General features: G+C 44.0%; 2 protein-coding genes across 5 annotated transcripts in view; one reads left to right on the top strand and one right to left on the bottom strand.

Moving 5' to 3' along the window:
• LOC131685209 (SR-related and CTD-associated factor 8) overlaps positions 1–24,636 on the bottom strand; it is a 39,177-nt gene extending 14,541 nt beyond the window's left edge. For 3 of the 4 annotated variants that reach the window (XM_058968770.1, XM_058968771.1, XM_058968773.1), the window contains exons 1-6: positions 24,445–24,636; positions 23,961–24,251; positions 6,080–6,340; positions 5,614–6,015; positions 5,445–5,505; positions 5,302–5,360 (exon numbers count right to left, since the gene is read on the bottom strand). In XM_058968770.1, coding sequence (XP_058824753.1) covers positions 5,302–5,360; positions 5,445–5,505; positions 5,614–6,015; positions 6,080–6,340; positions 23,961–24,251; positions 24,445–24,474 — 1,104 coding nt within the window. In that variant the 5' untranslated portion in view covers positions 24,475–24,636. The remainder of the gene's footprint in view (positions 1–5,301; positions 5,361–5,444; positions 5,506–5,613; positions 6,016–6,079; positions 6,341–23,960; positions 24,252–24,444) is intronic. The other variant, XM_058968774.1, reaches the window with a different exon arrangement.
• A 126-nt stretch (positions 24,637–24,762) lies between these two features.
• LOC131681886 (NADH dehydrogenase [ubiquinone] 1 alpha subcomplex subunit 2) lies at positions 24,763–25,356 on the top strand. The gene is made up of 3 exons (XM_058962980.1): positions 24,763–24,963; positions 25,033–25,139; positions 25,202–25,356. Exons 1-3 carry the CDS (start codon positions 24,866–24,868, stop codon positions 25,282–25,284), a joined length of 288 nt encoding a protein of 95 aa, XP_058818963.1. The 5' UTR covers positions 24,763–24,865; the 3' UTR covers positions 25,285–25,356.
• Positions 25,357–25,750: the final 394 nt, after the last annotated feature.

Here is a 25,750-nt window from a genome sequence, read left to right as displayed (position 1 = left end):
CATCAACGAAGAACTGGGTACTCAAAGGAAGCTTCCGTATTGCCAGAAACCAATATTGAAAGGTGATCAAAGAAGCAAACGAGAAGAATTGGAAAGCCTTTCTCGAGGGCATCCAACCCGACTAGACTACATCCAAACTGTGAGTTAATGTGGTAAGAGAAGGCAAGCGGGCTTCTCACTCGTTGTCAACGGAGATACTATGGATGACGCGCGAGAAATTGCTGAAGAACTTGGTGGACACTTCTGTACCATTATGTCCTCCAACGCCGTCTCCGAGGATGTTCATATTTTTGTCTAAGCCGATGACATCGTTATCGTAGTGATAGAGAAATCAACATCCCGAATGAGAATTAAGTTGCAGATAGTGCCAAATACGGTCGGTCGATGGACTGAAATAGCAGGGCCACCTTGGCCGTTGCCAAATGCTCATTGTTATAATTCGGATCACGTTACTACTAGTTGATCAGTCAAACAAAAAGGCACACTTATTCCAATCCGTCGGGAACCGAAACTCCTTCGCATCACACTGGATCGCCGCTTATCTTCATGCTGCAATTCCGATCCCTCAAACGAAATTGGAAAAGTAGGAAACGTTTAATTCAGACCATCAGCTACAGACATCCGACTTGGAACAGGAGGATCGCCCTCGTCGTCGAAGGGCCTCTCATTCACAGCAAGATCTGCTACGGAATCGAGATCACAAGCCACCACAGGGACGGTTTCATAACTTTCATGGTTTCTTGGCTGATCTATACAGCAATACGATCCGACAGGCCATTTGGTATAATAGACATGAAGCATAACGTACATTTGGTATAGCGAACATGTCGCATAAGTTTGAGAAACGGTCATTCTGCAGGTTATTAGGCATAACGGACATTTGGCATAATTATTTTAACGTCGGGAAAATAGTCATTTGGCATAATTTAGCTAAGTGATCTCACGAAACTAGAAATTATGCCAAATGTTCGTTATGCCAAACGACCTTCAGTATGATTAATTCTTAAAATTATCCAAACAACCACTATGCCAAATAACCGTTATGCCAAATGTCCGTTATTCTAAATGACCTTATGCCAAATGACCCAAACCCACTTCCAAGCACCCCAGCGGGGGCATATTTTATCGCGACCGATCTGCTCCCCATCATTAACTGACACGTCTCCACAGAATCCAAAACATTCCTGGAACGAAAGTCGGCAATGCACGAACACCAACAGGTCACTTAGTGCAGAACTCTCCCCAGAAGTAGCCCGAGTAAAGTTCTACCAGCTAATGAAAGATCGGTTTACAAAGCACGCCCGGTTCTTCACAGATGCGTCCATGCTAGTTGACGTAGCGAGTAGACCGAGGTGGGGGTGAGAATCCAGGGGATAGGGACAAGCCTCGCCTTCCTCCACGTTGTTCTGTTTTCTCCGACGCCATGTCGATATTCACCGCCCTGGAAAGAGCTACGTTCCGCCACCCGCACGTATGTACAAATTGCAGTCGCTGAGTCACAGTGGTTCTCGATAGCTTGCATAGCTATCGAGAATCACTGCGACTCACTGACTACAATTTGTTGGGTTTCTAGCAGGGATGCATGAAGCACAGCACGAGAGCCTAACACGAGCTGAGCGGCCGCTTTGAACGAACCAAAAGCAATAAGCACTGACACCGCTCGTGCTAGGTAACCTGCGTGCTCGAGCTGTAGGATTCGAATAGCTAGCACAACGAGTTAGCACGATAAGCTAGCACCACGAGCGAGCTCCGTAAGCTGGCACGAGCAAGCTCGGTGAGCTAGCTCAGTGAGCTAACACGAGTTAACTCAATGAGCTGGCACGGTAAGCTTGTCCGATGAGCTAGAACGGTGCAGTAGTGTAAGCTATGAAACGAAAGAATAGGACAAAGCAAGAACTATGCGTTGGTGAATGTGCGACAGGTTGCTGAAAAACTAACTCACACTAACGCGTTTTTTTATTCTGCTTTGCTATAGCTGAGTTATAGCTCCGTGCAGCGTGCTAGCGAGGGCTCTCGCTCATCGGTGCTCGTGCTACTTGCTAACTCTAGCTCATCGGAAACCAGCTCAAGCACTAGCTTAATGAATTTAACGCTGACACATTATGAGTCAGTGCACATCAATAGGACACGGAGCAGCACCGTGCTTGTGCATGTCTGGTTTCTAGTCATTGCACGATCTAAGTGGAAATGAACAAGCTGATGCACTGGTAGCATGCGGAAGACATACCGTGAAGCTGACTACCGAATCGATACCTTCCAAGGATATAATCACTGAAGTTCGGACCAAATAAAGGGAAGATTTCACAACCTACTGGAAGAACGAATCCAGTCACCCCCAGGATATTAAAAGGTAGCTGGCATGCTGGATTGGTCGCTTCGAAAGATTAGCGCTCTCCCGATTGTGAACTGGCCACACAAATACAAAATCACCAGGACCAATCCACCGATATGTCCAATATGGCAAACACTGTAAAATACCGCTTGATGAACTGCCCGGAATTCTCCCACTTTCTATTCGGGACGTCCTAGCAAAAAATCTCTGGTTAGCAAAGAAACCATAATGTCCTTTTTAAGCGATGTGAGGCTCCTCAGACGTATCTAGGACTACCAAGAACACCAAAGACGCTAAACACCTGTGGCAGGTAAACTGACTTGTGCCACCCTACGAACCCTCCGCTTAACTCGGTCCAGATGTAAGGTAGGTTATTACGTCTCACAGGCACCAGACAACCACGACCACTCGAAACAAACAACAGGTTTTCCACACCCATAAACATTACTCTACCGAACACCAACTTTCTGACCTGCAGCCAAGGTGGAAGCACATACAGAACAACGCAGGCTACCCACTCACCCGACGTGTCGAAGCCATTAGCATCGAGATACAACACAAAAGGGGACCCTCCGCCTCATCCTAACGGGTGTGCTGGAGGCTCTCCGCAGCCTAATACTTCTGCTACACCGAACACCGACTACCGAAGCGACGAAATAACATATGAAACGCTGCGGCCCTAACGCTTTTCGAACCCGTTGAACCCTTCACCAACGAGGAGAAACGACACAGCCAACAACGAAACAATGCACACTTGTTGATGCAATGTAACAGAGCCTTTCTTTTTCTAATAGGCGACTTGTTTCCTAGTTAAATTCCAAATAAAAAAATAACTAGTTTTACCATAGATCAGATAACAAGTGTTTAGTCTCGATTCGAATTGTGTGTAAATACTTGCAACTGCCACTGCAAATGAAGCGCTCATCAGAATTAAGTTTGGCAAACTTGTGTAGGTGGGGAAGAGATTATTGCAATGTAGCTGGAGCGCAGCTCAGAAACACTTGAATAGATAGCAATAGTAAGACACGGATTTCTCACGTTTATCGATTTAAAAGTTTACGCAGTTTTCTAACTAAATTTTGACTACAGCCTTCAACATCATGAGTGAAATCACTAACGGTTGACCAATCAGTAGCTTCTGCGTAGGCAACAATGTTTGCTAAAACTGAAACAGGAAAGATGGCACCTTCCACCCCCAAACCAACAGCCAGTACCATCAACGGAGAAGCAAATGTCAAAATTCTTCAACCTATTACAAAGCATATGTTTACAAGCTATCGTCTCAAACAAATTCCAACTAGTTGTATCTACGATCGTAACTATCTCGACAAGTCGAGAGAAAGCGGACTAACTAACGACCAAGCAGAAGTAGGTAACGCAACAAATGGCTCCCTCCAACTCCGTGAATCGTGGTTCACCTGACCGTGGTTGATCGATTCGTGAGTGTATCGCCAATCTCTAGTTAGCACTGTTGTACGGACGGCCTATAGAACATCTACGAAGAGCTGGGTGCGAGTTAGTTCAAAGGATGCGAGTTATCTGTATGAAACAATCCATCACGTGATAGGGACAAAGCACTATATTCAGTAAGACCTCAAACTCCTCTTCAAAAAACACAATTTCCAGTTGAATGTGCGAAAAAAATCCAAAATGGTGGTACCTTTTTCCACCACACTAACTATAAACCAATCCGAGGCTTTCAATATTTTAAAGAAATCTCGATAAAGAAAATAACACCCCCTTTCAAAAAACCCTTATGATATATTATTTTACAGGAGCCAAGCTATCCCTATTCTGCTTATCTTGCAGTTACAGTCACATTGGTAACGCAGGTTACGCGTGGCGTTTCCTGCTGTACGCATGGAGTGGAATGTGCTGACTATGCTGTCTTCGTGGCTACTATAACCAGCCTAGCCATTCACTACTGTTTTCCTGAATTTCTCTGAACTCATGAATTTTGTAGGATTCCTCTGATATTCGTAGAACTTCTTTCAAATTTACAGGAAGATGCGAAAGATCGCAAAAATTCAATAAAGAGCGTATTGAATTTTGGAAATTTTGAAATTTGTTCTAAAAATATATATAAAAACATTTTTTGAAGAATTTTCGAAGTTATGCTACAAAACACGGTCCGGATGACGTCAATAATTCTTTTCCGGTGGCAAGTTTCATGAACGTGGTTTCCATCTTACTGTTCTTGTGACGCCGCTAAGCAAACGTGATTCAGATCGCATCATTTCTGCTTAAAAGATCTTGGAAATACAATTTAGTACTCACTTTTTAAAGACATGTTTCTATTAAAAAATGCATGAACTTTTTATTCGCTCTAGATGGTTGATCTCCCTAAAAACTAGTACCAAAGACATCTCAATAAGGAGAAGCTACCCATCCTCGATATTTTCCTATGCATTCCATTGGAGACATCATTTTATCGTTCGTCAGCACCATCTGTTCAGTTAAAATTCTTCTAACAGGCTAGTTAACTATGATTGGATGAACTGTGTAACGTGCATCTTATATCTCAATTTCGTTAACTGTCCAAGTTGATTGTAAAAGTGAAAAAATATTCGTTCTCAGAAGAAAAGCAAATCGTCATTCCTCCCCCCTGCCAAAAATAATAGGAATATTTCCAATATTTTTTCAAGCATATTTCCCAAAATTTCTCTTAACTGTATGTCAGCATTCCGTTGTCCTATATCATCTATAATTGACAATTTCAAAATATGTGACGCGAATAACCCCTAAATCGGATTGCCTCGCGTACTCATACTGATATATACACCAGACAAATATTTATGATCACCCAACTCCTTTTCATGCGCTTCTTTCAAACCCATCAAACCCATTCCTGATCTCTGAACCTTCCACAATTCTTCCCATACACAAACGCAATCCGTCAAACCGGTAGACATTTCATCGCCCCCGTAAACAGTCAAGAACAAAATAAAATACAAGTCACCGATAATTACCTCCGTGACAACACCAAATTCATCGATGTCGGCCTCCTTGTTGGATGGAGGGGGGAGCACTGTGAAATAAAAAAAAAAAAAAAACAAAACAAAAAAAAACGAATTAAAATTTCTGTCCAACCGCAAGACGGTCACAATCTTACCCGGATTCAAATCGATCGGCGGCTGCCGACTCAGATCGCACTCATTGGCAAAGGGTAACTTCTAGAAGGTGAGACGGAGCAAAAGAACAGAATAGACAAAAACATAGTACAAAAAGAAACAAAAAAAAACGGAACATTAGAACACACAAATCACATGGGGAAAGCTTACATCGATAAGCTGCTGTTGGGTATTAATAGTGCTAGCCACCTTGAGTACGCTGGCCAGATGCTTCTCGAACTTCTCCTCCTGGAGTCGCATCTCTGTCAGCTTGCTCTGCTTCTCCTCCATCTCGTGTTGCTTCAGCTTCTGCAGATTTTGCAACTGTTTCAGCACATTCGGATCGGACAAGATGGCAGCGATATTGCTTCCGTCCGGCAGCGACGTAGACGGAAGCGAAGGTGAATTCTTGTCCTCCTCCTCCTCGCTACCGTAGTCAAAGTCCAGTAATTTCTTGTTGAATTTAACCTGATCCTTGCCGCCACCATGCGAGCTATCCCCACCACTGGTCTGTCGCATCAGAATCTGCTGGAACTGCTGCAACTGGCGGATGGTGTTCTGGTCCAAAGGTTTCTGAAATTAAATGTATTTTTAAGTTGAGAATTCTAAGCCAAACTTATCAAGCTAAACTACTAACCGTGTCCGAATTCTGCGTTGAGTTACCATGATCATCGTGCGATATAACCGGCGAATCGTGCGATATAACCGAGGTGTTCATACCGTTCGAAGCATTAGTTTGGTCAGCTCCGCTGCTACTACCTCCAGCGGCTGCCATTGCTGCATTATACTGAAGATGCAGCGGATGTTCCGGATTCGCCAAATCGAACAACGGCTGAATGGTCTCAGGAGCGAAGACCATGTTCTTCTGCCACAGATTCAATACTCGGATTATTTTGCTCTGGTGGTGGAACGAAGGGAAGCAATATTGAGAGGTTGCTATTTTTATCTAGTTAAATTTGTATATCTGTTGCTTTTCATTAAATAAAACAGCTGTTTCGAGTATCGCATTATAAGTAAATACTTTCCAGAAATAGTCTTGCGGGACATCACGTTTTACTAGAGGTTTACTCAGAAACATAAGTTGTGTCTCCGTATTTTTTTTTTTTTTTGAGCTAGCGTCAATCCGGCTCTGGCTTAACCCTGTCACTAAGTTATTGTCGAATTCGATGAGACGAAGTCGAAAAGCAGAATCCATAACACATTTAGTTACAGGGTGTTCTCTTCGTGTGCAAAGATGATTTTAAACAATTTTCTCCTTAATTGAGAATATAGCTTTTAACAAAAATTTTATCCACTAAAGGGAAATATAGCACAGTGCCTTCTCCGTGTCGCCTTCGATTGGGGATTTGCCGGAGACATCTGATGAGTTTTCGACGGTTGCAGGTACAGGAAACCCGAGGCCTTCCCGGGTAAGTCCCTATAACCTCAGAACCCGCATGTATCCAACTACTACAGAAACACCAGCAACAGGCCAGACGCCAAAGAACGCAGACTCGCGGCGGACTTGTTGCCACTTGTCCTACCGACTTCCACAAGACCCATCCAAATGGTATCCAGCCGCAGTCTGGCCAGGAATAGCTCCCGTTCCCATCTAACCTCATTACCCGATGGAGCAAACCGCACACAGACAATCTAATGGAACACCAACGACTTGAGAGCAAACCTAGGAGACCTCCAACGCATTATTGTTTACTCTGCACCCATCTACCTTGCCTTCCAAGATCAATCACTTTGGTTCAGTTACCGTTACACTTGACAATCAGTTAAAGGTTCGAAACTCTAAAAGATGGTCGGCCTAAAAAAACAGACCTGCCGTCTGAGTCGGTGAAATTTAACACCTACCTCATTGTAGTGGGAAGAATAATCAACTTTCCCCTATGCGCATAATTGTCCCATGTGTATACACCTACTAAACTGCCCATGATTGTATAACATTCCCCCGAAAACCATTCCCCAGAAGAAAAAATGCCGAAGCTTTTTCCCCAGAAACACATATTCCAGAAAGTACTAATTCCCAGAAAACAGATTCCCAGAAAGTACCAAAACCCAGAAAACTTTCACCCAGAAAGAACCAGAACACAGAAAACTGTTCCGCAGAAAACACCAAAACCCAGAAAATTATTTTGCCGAAGAATTTTTTTCAGCCATTAATTTTTTTTCGATTTTTTGAAAATTCTAATGATGTAACCCCTTAATAACTCGATACTTTCAACAACAGATTTATTTATTTATTAACAGATTAAGGCCGAAGTGGCCTGTGCCGTATACAAAAGATTCCTCCATTCCACTCGGTCCATGGCCGCGCGTCGCCAGCCACGCAGTCTGCGAAGGGTCCGCAAATCGTCTTCCACCTGGTCGATCCATCGTGCTCGCTGCGCGCCACGTCTTCTTATACCGGTCGGATTGCAATTGAGAACCGTTTTCACCGGGCTATTGTCCGACATTCTGGCTACGTGCCCGGCCCACCGTAGTCGTCCGATTTTCGCGGTATGACAGATGGTCGGCTCCCCCAACAGCTGATGCAACTCATGGTTCATTCGCCGTCTCCATGTGCCGTCTTCCATCTGCACTCCACCGTAGATGGTACGCAGCACTTTCCGTTCGAAGACACCAAGTGCGCGTTGGTCCTCCACGAGCATGGTCCAGGTCTCGTGCCCGTAGAGAACTACCGGTCTAATTAGCGTCTTGTAGATGGTCAACTTTGTACGACGGCGAACTCTGTTCGACCGAAGTGTCTTGCGGAGGCCAAAGTAAGCACGATTTCCTGCCACGATGCGTCTACGAATTTCTCTGCTGGTATCATTGTCGGCGGTCACCAGTGAGCCCAAGTACACGAACTCTACAACCACCTCGATTTCGTCGCCACCGATGCAAACTCGAAGCGGGCGGTTCTCATTCTCTTCTCGTGAACCTCTTCCTAACATGTACTTTGTCTTCGATGTGTTGATGGCAAGTCCGACGCGCTTGGCTTCTCTTTTCAGTCTTATGTAGGCTTCCTCCATCTTCTCAAAGTTTCGTGCAATAATATCAACGTCATCGGCGAAGCCAAGTAGCTGGACGGACTTTGTGAAAATCGTACCACTCGTGTCGATCCCTGCTCTTCTTATTACACCTTCCAGCGCGATGTTGAATAACAGACACGAGAGACCATCACCTTGCCGTAACCCTCTGCGTGATTCAAAGGGACTCGAGAGCGTCCCTGAGACACGTACTACGCACATCACCCGATCCATCGTCGCCTTTACTGATCGCGTCAGTTTGTCCGGGAATCCGTACTCGTGCATAATCTGCCATAGCTGATCTCGATCGATAGTGTCGTATGCGGCTTTGAAGTCGATGAACAAATGATGTGTGGGCACATTGTACTCGCGGCATTTCTGCAGTACTTGACGAAGAGCGAACACCTGGTCCGTGGTAGATCGTTCGCTCATGAAACCCGCCTGGTACTGCCCCACGAACTCTCTTGCAATTGGTGATAGTCGACGGCATAGTATTTGGGAGAGTACCTTGTAGGCGGCGTTCAGCAGGGTGATTGCTCGGTAATTACAGCAATCCAGCTTGTCGCCCTTTTTATAGATAGGACACACAACAACAGAGTACTTAGCATAGATCATTAACAACGTTTTCTAACTTAATAATACCTCATTGATTACATAATTTCAATTTAATAAAAACTGTTGCATACGGCCAGTTTTTAGAAGAAATGAAACATTTTGTTGGGAATAAACTGTTAGGGAGTGAATAGATTTTAATTATGTTTTTTATTACAAAGATACGTGTTTTGGATTTCGAATTTCACCTTTGAAGACGAAAAAAAGTGCGTTTTCCCGAGAGTAGTGTTTTTTAGCTGTCGAGTCTCCTCATAGAGCTTTTGGTCCGATTTCAATATTTTTTTTTAATTTTTCAGAAATCATACCGTTATGTTGTTGTACGATTTGCAAAATTTTATTCAAAAAATGACGTAATAATTGGAATTTTTTACAAATCGTTACATAATATAATTTTTTTTTTTTTTTAAATCGGGAAAATATAGCCAACGTAGCTATGATTGTAGAGAATATCAACCTTTTGGTTACTGATTACCCAATTAGCCGAAACTTTATTTAAGCGGGACCCATGTAATTTAAACATCAATGTCACCAATGACGTTTCAAGATCGCAGACATTTTTGTTTTCGTCGTTTAAAGTTAAATTGAAAAGCCGAAACATGTATCTTCAAAATAAAAAAAATCAAGATCCATTCAGTAGATCTTTCGCAATTTATTCCCAAAATCACCTCAATTTTAGGCCTCTAGGGACCCTCTTGATATTTCGATGGTACAGGATGCAACAAACATCGAAGAATGTTATAAAAAATGATGATAAAATATGATAGCGCGAATATGTTTTCCTTATTTTAGCCAACTTATTGCTCCAGCTATTCCATAGTGTGCTGGAAAGAATGAATCATCCCCTATGTTTGAGAAAACCGGTCAGACGAGTGGATAGCAAGTTTCATTCCGAGGGCTATTTGGCATACATATTCAAAGAGCTGCTCATGTTTAAAAGAAGGAGTTAACTCCTATGTTCGAATAAACCGGGCATACGAGTTGATCACAGGTCATTGATTCATCTGCTACATAAAAAAAATGGTGGAAACGGATCCAAAAATTGCGAGTATCTGGAAATTATTTGAAAAACGTGCAAATGCAGATCTCTTTCAGACAAACCCAGGTCTTGGACTTTTTGAAGCCTCAAGATGTACGTGAAGGCTTGGGTATTGTTCGTACTTCAGCTCCGGATCAAATGGCCCCGTACTTCGATTACATCGAAAAAAAAAACGTTTTGGAGAAGCGAAGGGTTGGAAAACACTGCGCACAGGCAAAGGCCAGATTTTCCCCTGAATTATGGACCATGCGATACAACACCCTCAATGACATACCCAGAACCTCAAACGCAATAGAAAGGTAGCAGAACCAATTAAATGCACTCTTAAAAGGTAACAGTGACCTTAAACTTTATGCGGTTGTGAAAACATTCACAGAGGAAGAGCAGTTCACGTCGGCGGAATATATGCGATATCTGCAAGGAGATATGATAAACCGGCGTCGCTGTAAAAAAACAGGCAGGAGAGACAAAAAATTAAAAGAAGTTTTAATTGCCTACCAGGAAGATGGTAAAACATTAAAAGATACCATTTTATCAATAGCTCTTATATTACAAAACCAAACCTGAATATTAATACTAATAAATAAGTCATCTTCAGTTAAAATACCTCAATTTCTGGGAAATGATTTTTTCTGGGGTATGAACTTCTGGGTATTCTGGGTAACGGTTTTCTGGGCAAAAATACTTTCAGGGAATAGGTTTTCTGGTAATTGGTACTTTCGACGAAATGGTATTCTGGAGAATGGTTTTTTCTGGGGAAAAAACTTCGGTGTTTTAGTTTCTGGGGAATGGTTTTCGGGGGAAAGTCGTACAATCGGTCATGACACAGGCTGCAAAACCATGCATTCCTCACCAGCACCACCAAATCGAGCGGTTCATTGGTAAAACCCAGAAGTAGTGAGGGCATTCAAAGATCGACGAAAAGTTCTTCGATCTGTTAAAAATACCCCCTTGACCATCATCGATTGGATGAGATAGATGGATTTTTTTAGTAAGCGCGACCACCAACCACTCCAGTTGGTCTGGGTTCAATCCCAGTCGAGGTCGTTGAGATTTTCTGAGGTGAAAAAAATCTGTGGTCACGTCTTCCTTCGGAAGGGAAGTAAAGCCGTTGGTCCCCGGTCCACAAACTAATGGATCGATATCTAGTCCAGGCAACTCCTCTCTGGCGTCGGTAAAGAAGATGTAAAATCCAAAGCGCAGTAGTATATACGGCCTCTAGCAAAAGCAGGTATAGGACTAGCATTCCTTCACTCTCTTTCCTCGATCTACGTTCGGGCCTGGCCGGCGCCGCTATTCATCAATAAAACACTTTAGGATTACCAGGAGTTGCACATTGAAAGATGTTTCGCTACTCCCAAGCAAAATTATCTACTGATTCCCTGTGAAATTTCAGCTAGTCCAAATCGATAACGGAGTAGCAGCCAGAGGTTGGTCGCACAAGCTCAAACTCAAGCTGGAACTAGCCACTGCGCTAAGTACTGCAAAAAGCAATTCTGCGGGACTCGAAAATGTCCGTTAAGGCATTTACCCCCGGATGACAAGCGAGCACTCCTAGGCGGATTCAACGGAACAAGGGAAGGCGGGACCTTCCCAGACAGCCGCTCTCACAATTCCTATTCCGAAGAATTGCGGAGCCCGAATGACTTTCCGACCCATCAGTCTTCTCTCTTATATAGGGAAAACGATGGAAACAGATGCCAGATGTGACCCTCTTCGAGGAACAAAGACTTCTTGACCAGCGACAGTTGACTCGGCACAGTCATCCATCTCTAAGCTGTCTCGGTGAAAAAGTAAGTGAAGCCGTAGCCTACGACTTCCATGCAGACATTGCCATCCTTAGATCTCATCAAGGCCTACAACACGGTATGGCGTAAAGGAGTTCTACACCAGCTACTCCAATGAGGTGTTCGCGGAAACCTTGGCAAGCAGTACGTCAGTAACCGAGGTTTCAAGGTGGATATTGGAGGAAACCAGTCGAACCTGTTTCGGGAAACTAACGATGTTCCCCAAGAGTTGACCTTGGTAGTCTCATTATTCTAGGTCAACACACTTCCGAAAGGTGTGTTTGTCTACGCCGACGATATAATAGTTACAGGTATCTCAGCTCCACAATGCGCTGTTGCGCACTGTTACAATACTCATCATGTAGCCATCGGCAGGCCAGTCATACTTGCTGGAATATCAGCCAGGCCCTCATCCATACCACCTCGAGAGCTGGGAGAGCTTAGCAGATATTCTGTCACCGCTGTACCACGGGTGCAGTCAGACTGGCTTCGTATCTACTCCTAGCACCCCTACCGAAGCCACCTGCCTTGAGATCGGCGTACTTCCCTGCCAGTGGGCACTGGCTGTAACCATCCTGAAACGAGGCTTCTTAGAAAAAAATCTGATAATGAATGTCATCTGCTACGAACACCCATGGACATCCATACCACATTTGCCAATACGCCATCTCTGGCTGCAATCGCACAGCTGCATCGAGTACGCAACCACGCCTGGCACGAGCGTGGCCTGAACTTAGACAGCAGCCTTGCTGTATCCACCAGAGCAGGTGACCCTCCCGGTACTGTCAGAGCTATGTTCCTCCAAATAAAGCAGTACACGCTTCGTTACATAGCGGTACCTTTCTAACCCCTGCTCGACCTGTCATTCCGGTCGAGCTGGGGCTCAGAAAGTACCGCTATGTATTTTGCTTGACGGTCGAACACAAATAGCAAGAGCGTGTGGCGGGTGTGAGCAAAATTGGAGAGGGCCTTGCCTCTGCTCAACTTTCTCCGCAAAAGCAGTTGCCGTCGCTACTCATCAAGAAACCTGAAGATACTCCGACGGTGATTTTGTCACATTTCATCTCGTCATCAAAGCACTGGAATCAGGGGAGTCCGAGCACTACCACGTTCAAGCCATAGAGCAATCCTCCAGTTATCCATAGAGGTCCCATCATCCGACATTATTAGGGCATTGAAGGCAAAAGCTTTCGTGCACTTTATCGCCCACTGGCTACCCTCAGAAGGTAAAAGAGATCTCGAGGAGAGGACAGTTCGCGAAAACTGGAGGGAATAAAGAGCACACCATCACCCACGTCGACTCTCTTATATAACCGACTTGCTTTACAAGCTCGAATAGCTGCAAAGATTTCATAACCTGACCTACTCGATTCAGAACACACTAGCGAACGACTCAGCACAGGAAGAGACACTAGTAGCTTTCTTGAAGGATGCCAATGTTTTTGAAGTCATCTAAGGTGGACCGCGACCGTGCGAGCTCCAAACAACTCACCTACCACCATCACTCAGCAGACCGTCAACCTTACCCCGGGCGAATGCTGAGGTGGCTCTCCCGCAGTCCTCTATCAGCTACAATATGCCAACCCATCCGCCATACCCGGGCTGGGCGCTGAGGACCCGAGCAGAGTCTGACAACAAATTGAAAACTAAACTTGATGTTGTGATGTTCGGCAAATGATTGCTAAGGTTGTTGTCGTTTTGGTCGTTTTAACAATTAAAAGATCAAAATGGAGAGCAGCAAGATTGTCCTATGACATCAAACAGAAAACTAATTCTGCTATCAGTGAGAGTAAATTGAAAGCTCATTGAGATGTTGAATTTTTTTTCGACGACAAAGTATGTATTCACTTTGATGTTTCAGCAAAGAATTATAAACATAGAATATTCTTCTAAGAAGTAAGGATAGCAAAATGAGATCAAAATTTGATATCATATTTAAAAAATCTAAAACTGATAGCAAAATAAGATTTCAATTTGATGTTATTATCAAAATATGATTTCTACTTGTTGTAAGTCGACTTTGCTCGGGGAGGTTTTTCCGCGACCCTTTTAACTACAATCTGCCAGTTCATCTACTTCCGTGGCCCTCCACCACACCCGGACTGGATGCTGGGGTGGTTATTCGGCGACCTTGTCTGGATGCTGTCGCCCCAGAGTGCGATACCGAAACGAAAACTTAATCATCAACTTTGTTAAATGCAATGTAACGACTATTTTTTCCTGAAGCAAATGACCTTACTAGTTTTTTACGCCTATAAAGATTTATCTCGGCTACCCTCAGATCACCTATCTTGACAGTCGCTTTAAGCATTCCGCTTCTAACCTGATATTTCTCGCCGGTCGCTCTCTGGCACTCAACGTTGAACCACCTATTGCGTTGATTTCCAGATGTGGTACCCCAACTGTAACTGTTGTACTAACCGCCTCATGGACCGGTTGCTACACTGCGTATATGCCATATCTAGTTAAAAGTTATTCGATTCGTTTGTCGAGCTGTTGAGCCTATTTTTCGGTAACATCAACTCAGCCGACGATCTCTGAATGGTCAGTAGCATGATTCTCCTACTCCTGGAACCGCTCAATTTGAGAGCACGTCGTTCCAAGTATGCGTCCGAATATTTTTTCGTTTAAAATAGGTGCTACAGATAATCGTCCCTCTGGTTACGGTGAGTTTGATCAACCTTCGGCCTTAAGTCTTTTTTTCATTTAATTCGTTAATTTGAGACGGCTCATAGCGGTAGCTCAACGGAGCCGTAGATCCTTGATATGTTTACAATATGTAAAAAAATAGTTAAGTGCAAATATGATTGATAATTCGTTGAACAACTTTTTATTCTGCACGGAGACCGTCTTTCGCAGGGGGCAAACGTTTGTCTGCTCGCCTAGGGGGTCATTTAATTATCTCCTGTCTTTAACGTCAAAATCACCGTTGTTAAAGCTGTCTTGGTGCTTAGTGCCCGCGATCAGATAATCTTCCCTGCTTCTTGCACTTACTGGTGACCAGTGGAATCCCGTGGTCATTATTTTTAGCTTCCTCATCCCTTCCTTTTCCAGTTGGTTTTGGGGTGCGACGTAATGTACATTGCCACATGTGATTTCAGGCAAACATCAATAATAGCGTATCTCATATAATATGATGAAATTTGTTTGTATTTCGGTTCTTCTACACTTTTACGTTGCTGTGTCCTCTGAAGAACGACTGTAGATATGCACTTTCCATCCGGAATACATTCACCGTTCGGTTGCAATATTTCTACTTGATAACGGAGCGAGTTATTTCGACCGGTAGTCGCTGCTTGTAAGGAAACAGTGCAAGAGTCATGTCAGATTTCCCGCTGCATTTGCCGCAAATAATGTATACTAAGTGTAGGCTTCCTTCTCCGAATTCGCAGTTTTTGCTTTTGTACACGTATTTTTCCCCAGTCCGCGCGAATACTACCTCTCTGTTTAGTATCAAAAGGATGACTGATTCATCCATATTGAACACACGGATTATTTTCGATATGGTGCAACTTATTCGTATCGAAGTACCAATGAATACGATCAAACCATGCTCGAATCTTCGGTTCCGTTACACTTGTCCGTTGCTTCGATAGCGCACTAGTAGGGGATTCACCGAGATATAATGGGATATCGTCTAAGGAACGATTTCAACCACTTCCAACCGGGTATACCATCGGTGAACGGATTGTTTCCACCTGATACACTGAACGTATACGCTACGAAGTGATAGCCGATCAGCCGGAAAATCAACCTTTGCGCTATCGATTGTCCAATTGACAATGTGTTTCCTCTTCTTTCTTTAAACTATGCGGTCTTCTGGAGTTTCGAAAATCTTGCTCCGCTTTGAGCTTTAAGTAAATTGTGCTTTCAGGAACATTACATGTAGTTGCTGCCCGACGGATAGTGACTTTTTAACAAGAACGACAGCTTTTTCCACTTGCACAATCGAGTAAGGCTTGTATTTACGCACCATCCCTAATAGCTACAAGTGCGCAGAAATAAGAACACGATGTAAATAATAGTTCCAAACATTGCGCATCACTTTTTTTTATCTGTTCAATAGTAAATAAATAATTAAAAATGTGCAACACTGCCATTAAGCTGTTGAACAATGGTTGCAAACACAGCCCACAGAAAAAGTCAATCCAAAGCGACCAGCCAGTCAGCCAGGCCAGTGTAAATGTGCAAACTAGCTCTTTTTAGTGTGCGGCTCTCCGAACAGTTCAGTACATTGAAGTGAACCAGTTCTTCTGAACAGCTCTTCAGCTCATTTCATTTTTACAAAGCAATACCATGCATCGGATCATTTTCTTTTCGCTCTTTTTGAACACATGACCCGATCAGCTCTCATTCCTTCATCGAGTCTTTCCTGTCCGCTCTTTCACGAACTGAAGATCTGAAGACACATTACTTTTCACGTGACAGCCAAGATTTCCGTAGCACATAGCTTGGAATCCAAGCCTCGCATGAGTGTATGGAGCGCAAAAATATTGAAATTTTTCAGCTCAGGAGCGGATCGCTCATAGCAAATTTGTGAAAACACCTAACTCTACCAGCTGACTTTGGATGTTTCTACCTGGTCGTGTGAGGAACGAAGCAGTAAGTCTGCAATGTGAAGGGGAAACGCCTTGCCTTTGCATCTTCTTATTCGCGTTGACAGTTGCGTACAGTGTTTGTGTATTTTGAGCTGACAAGCGGTGGTTCATTTAAAAAGAGCTGTAGCTCAACAGCTCACTTTTGTGAATTGATTCTTTCAGTAGCGCTCATCTCTAGTGCACACGCTGTTGGTTGACCGTTAGTTTGGGCTAGTGCAGATTATGAAGAAGCGTAAAACATAAAATAGCCCCTTAAGCTCTCTCGGTAATCTCGATGCACCACTATCGAGGCGAAATGCAATAACCATCTTAAAGCAGTTGTCTGTCATAGATACTTTAAAACTGATTCACTAAAATATGATTGCAATACCATCGAACCCGTCTACCTAGGGGAGGGTCTTTCTCATCGTCGGGTAGTTGAAGAAGTTTCCTCTTTATCCCGACCTAAGTCTGATGACCATCGCTGCTTCTTAATAGCCTGAACAACGCCCGCTGCATGGTCTACCTTATTATCGCCACCATACCATAGTAGATGTGGTACTTGAACAAGGTACACGCAGTTCAGTTTACTGTGCGACCTTCATTTTTTCACAGTTCTCGATCCAGCCAGGTGACTTGCGCAGGTTCCAACATACGCCACATTCACTTAGTTTCCTTCAAATATTGCCGCGTACTTTGCCGATTGGTTCATCCTGCATCTTTACATTTCTCGGATTTGTTAGTTGATGATTCGGTATCGAATTTCATCTTTTTGTTTCTGCTACGATACCCATGCCCCATTATGGTGCTGCCATCGTGGGCATAGCTAACGAGGCACAGCATTTATTTTTCAGCAGCCCGTTCCCAGATAGTCGCTTTTTCAAGCCACTCATGGATAAGGGGCACTTTTCACATATTTGCAGCAGTAGCTAAGATTCGAGTCTGACAGACAGTCCGAGACGAGTAGGCTTCCAGAGCCGGATGCTACAAGTGGCGAGGTGTAGTAACGATTCTCGTACATGTTCGTTTAGTAGGTATCGAAATGCCAAACATATGAAGCATCCCGTGTCGATCCCGTTTCGGTAGCGTGGACTTCAAACAGTAGAGCAATATCTAGTTTTGATCAGACCATTACACCAGACATTGATTACAAACTAGAGAGTCGGTTAGTTAAATCGTTATTCTTAGTGCTGGTCTTAGTGTGTTTAGTGTGTTCTGCTGTCTTGTTGCCAACGGAAGCTGGTTCCAGGTTATAGCTCTTGCGATAAGTAGACTTTTCCTCATTGAGGTGGTCTGTCGGGGGACCACAAATGATCGAGATCGTTCGTGGCGCAATCGCTGAAGGTGTTGTAGTATATAGCCGGTCAGATTTCGGCCAATTGCCTGTCCTGTGAAACAGCAGATTCTATGGTGGTAGTTTGTCATGAAGTCGTGCCCAAGAATTATGTCGACAACGGCGGCCGTAGGGTCTCTCCGTCTTATGTTGTAAACAAATCGCACCGTTGCTTTGAAACAACGTTGTAGTTGGTTTTTCAATGCTTCTGAGAGTCCTGGATAATACACTACATCGCTGTATGTGAAGAACGGTACTGTCACAGACTGTACTATTTTTCTTCTTGTCGGCGTAGGTAACACCGGTGAGAACGTTCGGAGAGTGCACAGTGTGTTGAAGACTGTGCTGGTTACGTCGTTTACCTGGTTTGTACATTTGAGGTTTTTATCCATCCGAAGTCCGAGGTTCACTACGTAGTCCGACAGCACAATTTTTTCGTTGCAGAAAATTATATCTTTGGTAGGAACAACGGAGTCCTTTTTACAAAAGATAATCTATCCGAGTTTTTTTCTGGTTTGGGAACAGAAGTCGAATCCTTCGACCATCGCTCAATACTTTGCAGATCCTCGTTAATTGTTGCAATCAGCATCTCTACATCTTGAACTGGGCCGGAGAGGTAAACCTGAAGGTCGTCGACATAGAGTTGATAATTGCACTTCAGATCCATTGGCAGACTGTTGATATAGAGATTAAATAGTAGTGCGCTTAGGCGGTGCCGTCGGTGACCGGTTGTTGGGTTGAGCTGATGTTGCGTATCTTCACTGCCTGGCTGCGTTGACTAAAGAAAGAGGAAACTAGATGCACGCATTTTCCGAAAATTGAAAGTCTCTTCGAAGCTTTCCTCCAAGAAGTTTGTGGTTTACGCAATTAATGGCGAGTGAAAAGTCGACTAACACCATCACCGTACAATGATTTCCGTCGAAATTTTTATAGATGTCGTGGGTGATTTTTGCCAATGCCGTTGTAGTGCTTTCGCCTCTCCGGTAATCTGACTGATTTACCACCAAGAGTTCTTGGTACCTACCGTCATCGATGTGGTTGACAATCTGATCAAGCAGTATCTTTTCTAACACCTTGCTGATTGCTGGAAGAACGGTTATCGGTCGGAAATCCTTGGGACGCACGGGATTGGAAACTTTTGGGATTGGCGTGACAAGCCCTCTCTTCTACACTACTGGAAAAACTCGCGCTTCTATGATAGCATTGAAAAGATGGACCAATAGCGGTAGGGTTAACGGCATCAACATTTTAATAAACGAAATGGGTATTCCATGTACTCCTTCAGCGTTTGTTTGTATTTCCATCACTTTTTTCGCAACCTCGTTGGCATCAGTAATTTGAAAATTAAGAGTTTCTCCGCGGTTAGTACCCGTGTGCTGAGCTGGTTCGTCACGGAAACTGTCGTTGACTAACAGCTGGCGATGCCCCACACAGAAGAATTCTAGAGAAAATTTTCAATAGGACGTAAGTAATTAATCATAAATTTATAATCCTTCCTTTGTTTACTTTCTCTTTCGTTTATTACGACGTCATTACAACACTTTGCACTAATTTTCCAATACATATCGAAAGCCGACGGTTTTTACTACAATATTATGCAAAGAGTAGAGTAGTAAATGTTGAAATGGCCGAGTAATGAACAGAAGAGAAAGACCTCAAAGAGAATCTCTCATTGTTATTTAAGTCCTATTGAAAATTTTCTCTAGAATTGATTAAGCGCTTCCGGGTCGGTCTCCTCGCATGGTACATTCTTTTTGGTATTATTGTGAATGCCCTCCCGCCGAAGATTGCTCTACAGCTTCTTTGCGGTAAGGTCCGGGCCGAAGTACTTTTCGTTTTTTTGCGGTTGTAATTAATGCGGCTGCTCTATTTCGCTTAGCTATGTAGTCGCTCCAGTTGTTGTCATTTCTGTTTCTATTTGGGTTTCATAGATATAGAGCATGCGCAAGGTTCCTAACTGATATCGCTCTTCTATTTCAGATGTGATCCAGGGTATCCGTCTGTCTTTCACTGCGATCATCCGTTCTGGAACATGTCGTCGCATGAGATTTTGCAGTTCAGTGCTGATCAGCTGCGTTTTTGTATCGATATCAACGGTATTCATAGCCTGACGGAAATCTTGCGCATGGAAGTCTGCTTGAAGGCTAACTATATTAACATTCCGGAAATCTTTGATTCTGTTACGCTGGGGTACAGTTCTTTGGATTCGAACATTTGATATTAGGTAGATGGTTTCGTGGTCTGAGATGCTGTTGGTACTAGTTTTGGCGGCGAGGATCGAAGCTAGGCTGTCGGTAATTAGCAGATCTGTGGTTGTAGAGCTTCTTTCGGCTATTCTTGTTGGTGGGGTTGGTAGAATGGAGAGGTTGAATGCGTCATGTATCTGCTACAGAGCCACACAATTTACGGCCGGTTGCGTTGACTTTACGTTTATGTTGAAATCTCCTAAAACAAACAGTCTGTCGAAGGCAAGTTCCTGGATATCGAAGAGAAGTTTTTGTATTCTTGTGGGAAGTTTGGGTTGGACACTATGGGATTGTAGACGACAACAATACCGATGTTGAGCTCGTTTATTTCAACCTGGATCGCCAAGTACTCGAACCTTTGCTAGATGGGGACATTTACATTGAACGCAGATTTGAGAACGGTGATAGCTTTCAGTGTCTTTTGTAATTGTAATTGTAATTTATTAATTATACGAGGGCCTGTTAGTTACACTTTACATCAGGTCAAGGAAGATAGACTTTGTTAGAATACAGAAGAAAATTAATCAAATTTCAAGTACGCCCTTAATCTAGTCTGTACCGATCAGTTTCTCCTAAGCGATTGCTTAAATGAGGCGAAAGAAGGCTTGCTTTTGACGTCGGCAGGTAGCTGGTCCCCGAATGGAATCCCGTAGACAAGGATGCTCTTTTTCTTGCTTGTTGTGTGGTTCAGTACCAGGTAATTCCTAGACCGTTCCATTTGCCCTCGCTGCAGAAGCTCCAGGATATATTCCGGGAGCTGCCTGTTCCAAGCTTTGTATAGAAAGCAGCATATCCTTTGGCGATAGTTATCCTGTAGGTCATGTCCGAGCACTGCATTGCGAACCGCTTCAGTCGTGTCGTACCTTCTCATCTTGAACACAAATCGGATGGATGATTTGAAGCACCTGTGCAGTTGTTCCCTCAGCGCGACACTAAGACCGGGTCAGTACACAATGTCACAATAAGTGAGAATGGGCATTATCACGGCCTGTACCAACTTGAGGCGAACTGGTTGAGACAGGACCGATCCAAAGCGGCGGAACGATCGCAGAGTGTTGTACGGCTTCATGGTGCTTCCGCTCACAAGTTCTTTCCATTTCAAGTTGCAGAAGTCCAAGGTTTGTGACTTTGGAACTTAAAGCAATAGTCTCACCACAAAACTTTAAAACCACACTCGGGATAACCTGGCCCTCCTTGCAGAATATTATCGCTTGGGTTTTCTTTGGGTTAGGAAATAGTCCGTTTTCCGTTGCCCAGGTAGCGATTGAAGCCAGATCGTTATTGATAGCGTGCACCAACCTATCAATACGTTCAATGGCGCCAGATATATAAATCTGAACATCGTCGGCGTACATGTTATATTCACATTTGAGCGTTGAAGGAAGGCTGTTAATGTACATGCTAAACAGCAATGAGCTAAGGCACGATCCTTGGGGGGTGCCGTCTGAGAGGCTTTTCTCCGAGGACATTACATTTCTGTGTCTCACCACTTGGCTCCGGTTATCCAAAAAGGATTCGATTAGCTGACCGGCGGTGTCGTCGAAACAGAATTCTCTACGCAGTTTTTGTTGTAGCTTGGCATGCCTTACACAGTTAAAAGCCAAACTAAAATCCACCAACACCATAACTGTGCAGAATCGGTTGTCAAAGTTGTGGTAGACATGATGCACAACCTTCGCCATTGCTGTGGTTGTACTGTGATGTGCTCTATAGCCAGACTGGTGTTTAGCTAGAAGACGCGGATTTGCTTGCAGGAAACCGGTAATTTGGGCAAGCAGAATTTTTTCTAAAACCTTCGAAATTGCGGGAAGCACGCTTATAGGCCTGAAGTCCTTTGGTTCGATTGCGCTGGTGGTGTTAGGCAGCGGTGTAACGATAGCCCTTTTCCAAACGGTAGGAAAAGCCTTGGCATCGATTATTGCGTTGAACAGGTTAACTAAGAGCGGCAGGATGCACGGAGATAGCATCCTAACAAAAGCACATGGTATGTTATCCGATCCAGCTGCATTCGTACTGATATCGGAGATTTTTACTGCAACGTCTGCTGCATCTGTGTGTTCAAATCTAAAAGGTGCGACATCAGGCATGTGCAAGTGTTCACTGTTGTTGCACTCCACGGATACGGCTGCCTCAGCCATTAGCTGCACATGTCCCTCCGCAAAGAACTGGTTCAGGCGATCGGTGTCGATGTGGGCATCGTCGAAAGTCTGCTTCGAGTTGTGGATTCCTTCCCTTTTGAGATTGTTCCATAACCTCTTGGCAGGCAGTTCTGGAGAGAAATTCGTGTCTGCATAACGTTTCTTCGCCACAGCAACCAGAGTGCTCGCTCGGTTGCGTTTTACGCAGTAGTCCTGCCAATTACGATCTCCCCTCGTTCTGTTCGGGTTCCTCGAGTAGAGCTTGAACGCAAGATCTTTGAGTGCTACCGCCTGTACGATTTCGTTGGTTATCCACGGCGTACGCTTGTCGCGGACAACTCTTGTTGTTTGCGGAGCGTGCCGTTCCAGGAGAAGTTGCATCTCAGTCGTCACTAGTTCAGCTTTCGTATTGACGTCCTCGCAATCGAAAATTGCTTGATGGTTCCTGGGCTGAAAATCCGCTTGGAGGTGAACTTGGTTTATTCTTCGAAGATTCCGGAATACTACTCTTTGTGGGGTGGCTTTCCTTACGCGCATATCAGCAATAAGGTAGATGATCTCATGATCCGAGATGGAGCTACCCGGTGCCGTCGTAGATTTTATAATTGATTGCGGGGAATCAGTCACCAAAAAATCGATGGTTGTGGCGGAGGTATCCGTAATCCGAGTAGGAGGGGTGTTCAGAACAACAAAGTTAAACATGTCGTGAAGCCTTTTTACAGCTGCAATGTTGTAGGACATCTGATTCGCTGTGACGTTGATATTAAAATCACCAACGATATACGTCCTGTCGAAGTTCAGTTCCAGCAAATCTAAAAGAAGCTTTTCGTAATTTTGGATAAAAACAAATGGTTGCTGCTCGATGGATTATAGAGCACCATTATACCGATGTCATAGTTGTTGATGCTTGACTTGGTAACCAGATACTCCAAGCGTTGTGCAATTGGGGTAGCCGGGTCGTACGAAGACTTTAGAACTGGAGTGGGCTTGACGTTCTTTGCTACATATAGACCGACACCACCACACGCCTTAGTTCTACGTCCTCTTGCACCCTGCAGTGAGTGTCGTATGAAATTGTAACCGGGAATTTTAAAACGGCCAGTTGGAGCAGTCATTTTAAGTTTTGTTTCGCTGATACCGAAAAAGTGATATTGCTTTCTATCAAGCGTGAGCTTTATCCCGTCGATGTGTCGTTCGAGCCCTTGTACGTTCAAGTGTCCGATTCTGAGATTATTGCTGCTCGTTGACATGGCTTGTAACTATTGTAGTGTGACCGCTGAACTCTCAGCGGAAATGGCGTCGAAGAAAAGAGACGATTCGTCTGCTCCCGAACACTCACCCAAGGTGCTGCTCGTCAAGTCGAGAAGTTGTTTACTACTTGCAATAGGAGTGTATCGTTTGTGGTTGGGCAACCGAACACATACAGAGTCGTTCCGCACAAACGCGGAATTGACAGCTTTCTTGTGCTTTTGCGCATGTAGAGTCCAATTCCGTCACATGATTTGCTTATTTAAGGTAAAATTAGATTATCGTATTCAATAGTTACAAAAATTATTGTATTTGTAATTTTATTGAACTAACAGTTACAGTTGTTACAAACTAATTTTTCACTACCAGGTTCTCTTTAACACTAATAAAATCACAAATCACAAATTTTAAAAAATCTCCTTTCATACTTGGCAACCCTGCCAGCACATTCAACCATCAACTACTGGAGCTATTCCACTCCCACCCCCCCCCCCTCTCCCCATCTTACGGTACTCTATCTACTGAACCGAGCGAACACTCACCTTATCCTCCGGCGGACAGCGGAACAGGTGCGCAAACGTCTGCTCCATGTTACGGGCGAAGCGCGGCGCAAAAACGTCCTTTTCGGCACCGAACTGATGCCTGGACTGCCGCACGATAGAATCAATCACGTACAGCCCCGGGATCTTGTACTCCGACTTGCACTTGGAGATGAACTTTTCCACACTCTGCACGACGTGCTTGTAGAACTTGATCGCCTTCATCGCACTCCGGGTAATCGAGGCCATTTTGGCCTTGGAGATCGGTGGCTTTGCCTCGTAAAGCCCCGAGAGCTGGAAAACACAAAAGCACAATATCCGGGATTAGTCATCCCATTGGCACAAACCCTACACCCCATAACGAAATGGGGCTCCATTCGCCATCAATTTTATGTAACTTTCACAACCACCGCAGCGAATTCGCGGAGCACCCATTTTTTTCGGGGACAGCTAGCATCATCGCCTCTTCGATAGCACTTTTTCTCACCTCCTGGTTGAAAACTCGCACCGTTTCCATTTCGCACTGTTTATTAGTCACTTGAGCACTATGTTTCAATACCGTTTAGCCATTTAATGGCACATTTCCACCGAAAAAATGCGAATATTCTGCGGAACGTACGGCTTTGTCGCAGGTTACCCGTCCACACACGCACATGAAATTTTCGGTTCAAAATGGCCGCTCCGGTGAAACGGCGACAAAAGGGGTATACCGAGACGTCAAACTAATATCGACTGACGATTAGGTAAACTATCGCGACTCGCGTTTGAGCGATTTCGAAGCACCCTGTACTAAAATCGACTGTCAGTTTGACATTTACGGAAGCGATCGATCGTATTTTTGCTTGAAAATTATTCGCAGCTGGTTGGATATCATCGGAGGAATTGCTATTCTATCCGACGGAATCAAGATGAGACTATCCCTGCTCCGAGCGGCCCGACTGAATCCGGCAGTGAAGGAACTTCGTCTGCATCTGTGTCAGACCGGCGAGGCATCCAAGGGTGTCCGGTAAGAAGCGATATTTTATGGTTTTGTTATGTTGTTTGCTTCTGTTACACAATCATTTTTTTCGGACAGGGAGTTTGTCAGCACACAGTATGCGGGCCTGAAACGCGAGAACCCCAAGCTGCCGATTCTGGTTCGCGAATGCAGCGGTGTACAGCCAAGGCTGTGGGCCAGATACGGTTAGTTGGATATCGAATTGTTGATAATCTCATTTATAATTCACCTATTTTTGTAATTTTAGAAATGGGTAAGGAAAAGTCGGTTTCTTTAACCAATGCTGCCGCTGCGGATGTTGCTAAACATATTGCCGAGTTAGGAAAATAATCTAACAACTAGAAATGCCGGAAATAGATTTGTTATAAATTAATATAATTCGAAATATAACTATTCGCTCTATTTTTTTTTTGTTTCTTGTAAACTCCCTCTAATCGTATCTTCAAATGCTTTGTCGCAAACTGAAATGTTTTGCTTTGCATTAATAAGCTTGGAAGGTTTCGACGTGATAGGCCCTATTCTCACAGTCACAAGGAAATTTTCTTCCATTCACTAGGAGACGTGACTAAGAATAGGCCCAAGATTTCAGACTTCACACTAACCCCGTAATTATTCGACATGTCATGATTAACCAACCGGATAATAGTACGAATGCTTTATTTTTTGAAGATTGATTACAGTAACCTGACCGGAAGTTTTTTTTAGGAATTAGTATTTTTGGAGGGGTAGTCTACGGAATGGCTGCATTATGAGGGAACGAAGAAAATGACAATCAACGACGGATTCTTCAAGTGCT

The sequence above is a fragment of the Topomyia yanbarensis genome, chromosome 2 (assembly GCF_030247195.1).
Source record: "Topomyia yanbarensis strain Yona2022 chromosome 2, ASM3024719v1, whole genome shotgun sequence".
NCBI classification, from domain to species: Eukaryota; Metazoa; Arthropoda; class Insecta; order Diptera; family Culicidae; genus Topomyia; species Topomyia yanbarensis.
Note: the sequence above shows the minus strand (reverse complement) of the source record. Positions and strands in the feature narration are given on the sequence as shown.